The following is a 4,669-nucleotide window of genomic DNA, read 5'->3' on the forward strand; positions in this document are numbered from 1 at the left end:
ACTGGGGTGAGCAGGTGAGTAGGCAAGTGTCATAGGGTGCAGGGACCGTTGGTGCTGTGGGTCCAGCGCTCCAGGGACAGTAGGCAGTCTGACGCCAGCTGAGCAGATGACTTGAGGATACAGCATCCCTGAGCTGAGCCCAGAGACCTGAGCCTAGGGGGCTGGGAGGGCAGGACGCAGGGCAGCTGGCAGTGGGGGCAGAGCAGGGAGTCCTACAGGAGAGCGGGCTGGGGGCCCCCCTGGGGTGTGCGGAGGGCCCAGGGCAGGAGAGAAGGGGCACAAGGGCAGGGACGACTCAAGCCTGAGACGGTGAACCGGAGCTCAGATGGGCAGAGGCTAGACACTCGATGGACAGGAAGCCCGGGCTCAGCTGAGGGGCCAGGATGAGGGGTGGAGGCAGGTGAGGGAGCATCTAGATGAGGGGAACCTGAGTGCCCTGAGAAAGGAGAGCAGCCTTTCCGCTGGGGCTCAGGGGGCTGGTAAGGCCGGGCGCAGGGGGCTACCCCAAGAATTCAGGGGAGCAGGCGGGGTTGTGCAGGGCAGCAGGGGGCTGCGAGGGCAGGGGCTGCCCCAGGTGTGCCAGAGTCAGAGGAAGAAAGGCGGAGGAAAAGGGAGCCCTGATCTGCTGGGAGGGGCTTTGTGGATGGCAAGGCCGGGTGGAGAGGGAACCTGGGAGTGCAGGTCTCTGGGGCTGAAGGGGCACGGGCGACCCTGAGGGGACCCAATGGGCCGCAGTTCTTGTATCCAGGGTCCCAACCCTGTTCCAGGAGACTGTAGGAGCTGGGACAGGAGGGGTGAATGTGCAGAAGCGAGGTGGGGTTGACAGGGCAGTGGACCTGGCAGAGGGGAAACGAGGGGCTCTTTGGGGGCTCAGACGGGTCTGCATACCTGGGCTGTGCAGAGCAGGGTCAGAGGGGACAGGTCCAGCCGGGGAATGGGGCTTGGGGTGCTAGCACCCTGCAGGAGGAGAAGGCCAGGGGCAGTGCAAGGCTCCCAGGGATGCCAATGGGCAGAGCTGATACAGAACACACAGGCCCTGGGTGGCAAAGAGCAGGCCAGGACAAGGGGACAGGAGCAGAGCAGGGCAGTGGGCTCAGGGAGCAGTAGCCACTGGTCAGGGCTCAGACCGAGGGCCTGATCAGGCCAGACACCCACAGGAGGGTAGGGGCCCCGGGGATCTGTTAGACCCTGGGCTCAGTGGTCACCCAGCACTGGCCCCCAGCTATGTATGGAGCCCACAGCTGCAGACGCAGGGACCTGGGGTGGGAGACAGCCATGCTGGGCCGCTGGTCTTCAGACACGCTGGAAGCACAAGGTCACTGGGCTCAGCAATGGCCCAGGCCTGCACGCCTGATGCCCTGCCTGGACCCTCGCAGGGGTGAGGCCCTGGCAGTCACACGGCCTCCTCTCTCACAGCCTCCGTCACGGCCCCAGCAGTCTACCCTCTGGATCCCAGCTGTGGGAGCACAACCGGCTCCACAGTGGTCGTGGGCTGCCTGGTCTCGAGCTACGTCCCTGAGCCAGTGACCGTGACCTGGAACTCGGGCACCCAATCCAGCAACGTGCACACCTTCCCATCCGTCCGAGGGTCCTCGGGGCTCTACTCTCTCAGCAGCACTGTGACCGTGCCTGCCAGCACCTCGTCTGGCAAGACCTTCACCTGCAACGTAGCCCACCCGGCCAGCAGCACCAAGGTGGACAAGAGCATCGGTGAGAGGACGGGCCGCAGGCAGGGTGTCCACTACGAGACAGGCCCGGGGTCAGCCCTCCCACCTGAATGGACCGCACACCAGGGATGGTGAATCCCGCCCAGGGTGTCACGGGAGGCCTGTCTCTCTCCCTCACCTGAAGGCCTCCCAGGCTCAGGGAGGGGGTCCTCTGGGCATTTCCACCAGATCTAGTGTGGGCACAGGCTGGATGCCTCCCCCAGCCCCTGGGGCCAACAGAGGTGGGCACAGGTCTCACCTGCCAAAACCTGTCCCTGCCCTAAGCCCAGCCCTGGGCCGTCCCCAACCCCGGTAACCTCCAGTCTGTTCTCTGCAGAGATCAAGCGAACCACAACTCCCGAATGCCCCCGGTGTCCTGAATGCCTCAAGTGCCCCAAATGTCCACGTAAGTCAGCCAGCCTCATCCTATGCACCTCGCACAGGCGTGGCCTTGGGGCTTGCGGGGGGAGGGATGGGTGCCCAAGAGGAGGTCCACCCAGGGGCTGACTCCCTACCGTGTCTCCCCGACCAGCCCCTGAGCTCCCAGGAGGACCGTCCGTCTTCATCTTCCCCCCGACACCCAGGGACACCCTCACAATATCCCAAACACCCGAGGTCACCTGCGTTGTGGTTGACGTGGGCCACGAGGACCCCGATGTCCAGTTCTCCTGGTACGTGGACGATGCAGAGGTGCACACGGCCAAGACGAAGCCAAGGGAGGAGCAGTTCAACAGCACCTACCGTGTGGTCAGCGCCCTGCCCATCCAGCACCAGGACTGGCTGAAGGGAAAGGAGTTCAAGTGCAAGGTCAACAACAAAGGCCTCCCGGCCCCCATCGTGAGGACCATCTCCAAGGCCAAAGGTGGGTCAGGTGGACGGGCGCAGGAGGGTCCCTGGGGGCCAAGAGCAGTGACCATCGTGCTAACAGCCATACCTCTCCCCACAGGGCAGCCCCGGGAGCCGCAGGTGTACATACTGGCCCCAGCGCGGGAAGAGCTGGCCAAGAGCTCGGTCAGCATAACCTGCATGGTCATCGACTTCTACCCGGCCGACATCGACGTGGAGTGGCAGAGAAACGGGCAGCCGGAGCAAGAGGACAACTATGGCACAACCCCACCCCAGCTGGAGGCCGACGGGTCCTTCTTCCTGTACAGCAAGCTCAGGGTGGACAAGAAGAGCTGGCAGCGGGGAGACACCTACACGTGTGTGGTTTTGCACGAGGCTCTACACAATCACAACGCACAGAAGTCCATCACCCAGTCTTCGGGTAAATGAGCCGCACGGTAGTGCTGCCCCAGCGAGCCCTCCCGCCCCGTGGGCTCTCAGGGTCCAGCGAGGACACCTGAGCCCCAGCCCTGTGTACATTCCTCCCGGGCGCCATGAAATAAAGCACCCAGCGCCGCCCTGGGACCCCGCAATGCTGTCATGGTTCTTTCCGAGCAGAGCCCTGGGGCACGCCAGGCCTGCATGGGGCAGGGGCGGACCCAGCTCTGGCTCACAGTTTGTCACCACCAGTGCGGGAGAGCTGACCCCCTTCAGGGCCGGACCCAGAGTGTGCGGGTCTGCGCAGGCCGCTTGGGGGCTGCCCGAGGCCGGGGAGGGCCTCTCCCGGAGGGGACAGCTGCTCCGGCCGCCCTCCACCCGGCAGCTGCTGGGGCTGGAGTGTGTGCCCGCAATGGGAGAAGCCCACCAGAGACCCTCAGGAGAATGAGTACCCACTTCTTCCCGCCCCTGTTCCAGCCCAAGCAGTGGGACACTGGCCGTCCTCGTCCCCACATTCCTGTCCCCGGCTCCAGAGTCCGCGTGCCGGCTCTCTGCCCTCACGGGGGCCACACGCGACCCAGGGTGGGGGGACGGCCCTGCTGCACTGTCGGGCACAGGATATCAGGACCCGCCCCTCAGGCCAGGTGGCTCTGCCCTGCTTGTCCCTGCCAGGGGCAGGCCTGTGCACTCGTGGGGACACTCATCCCTGTGCCCACAAAGGGCAGAGGCAAGCAGCCCTGAGTGCCCAGGGAGGGACCCTCCATACGCACCCACGGACACTGAGCCCAGAGCCATTGAAAACAAGCCCCCCACTGAGCCACACCAGCCGGCACACCACCGCCTTCATCCACGTGCACTCACCTGCCTGCGTACACACGTGTGCAGTGCACCCACCACAACACCCACACGCATGCACACACGTGGGCCTTGCACACGGGCCCTCCCACAGGGCAGCCGCACAGACGCACACCCGACCACAGAGCTGGGTCTCATGAGCCCTCACCGTAGACCCCAGGCTGGTCCCCACCCTCCAACGCCCATGGGACAGAGACCAGCGCTGTGCTGCCCCTTCCCTGGGCCAGGGACAGCCCACGCGCTCTGCTGACACTCCCGCCCTCCGGGTCTGGCCCCCAGCGGGAGAGGCGGCCGGGGCCTGAGCCACTGTCTTGCGGGGGGTCCGGGCACCCTCCCCGCAAGCGCCCCAGCTCAGCGCACAGCACAGGGGAGGGAGCAGGACCCACTGGCCAGGCCGAGACGGGGGCCCAGGCTGGAGGAATGGGGGGCTGGGGCCGGTGCTCAGCGGCTGTCCTCAGGTGCCTCCGGCCCGGCCCACCCGGGGCATCCCGCCACCACCGCGCCACACTGGGAGCCGTGCTGCGAGGCCCCATGAGCCCAGCCCCGCCCCCGGGGGCAGGCACAGCACTGACCCCACCCTCCCTGTGCAGAGCTGCTGCTAGAGGAGGAGACCTGTGCTGATGCCCAAGACGGGGAGCTGGACGGGCTGTGGACGACCATCTCCATCTTCATCACCCTCTTCCTGCTCAGCGTGTGCTACAGCGCCACCGTGACGCTCTTCAAGGTGGGCGGGCCGGCCCCGCGGCGCCCTCGCTGTCCCCACTGTGTCTCCTCCTGGCCCCCGGCCCCTCACTGTCCCTCAAGTCCCCTCACTGTCCCCTCACAGACCCTCACTGTCCTTCACT

The 4,669-nt window shown here is 66.1% G+C and overlaps 1 gene segment (V, D, J or C); it reads left to right on the forward strand.

Moving 5' to 3' along the window:
• Positions 1 to 1,382: 1,382 nt before the first annotated feature.
• On the forward strand, positions 1,383 to 3,124 carry LOC114890014 (the record flags this gene model as incomplete). The annotated part of the segment is given in 4 exon segments: positions 1,383 to 1,710; positions 2,044 to 2,112; positions 2,239 to 2,568; positions 2,653 to 3,124. Coding segments are annotated over 4 exon segments (1,056 nt in total), but the record flags the coding sequence as incomplete, so codon positions are not given.
• Between the last annotated feature and the right edge of the window lie 1,545 nt (positions 3,125 to 4,669).

The sequence above is a fragment of the Monodon monoceros genome, unplaced genomic scaffold (genome assembly GCF_005190385.1).
Source record: "Monodon monoceros isolate NGI ecotype Baffin Bay Population unplaced genomic scaffold, NGI_Narwhal_1 Contig5132_ctg1, whole genome shotgun sequence".
Lineage (NCBI taxonomy): Eukaryota > Metazoa > Chordata > Mammalia > Artiodactyla > Monodontidae > Monodon > Monodon monoceros.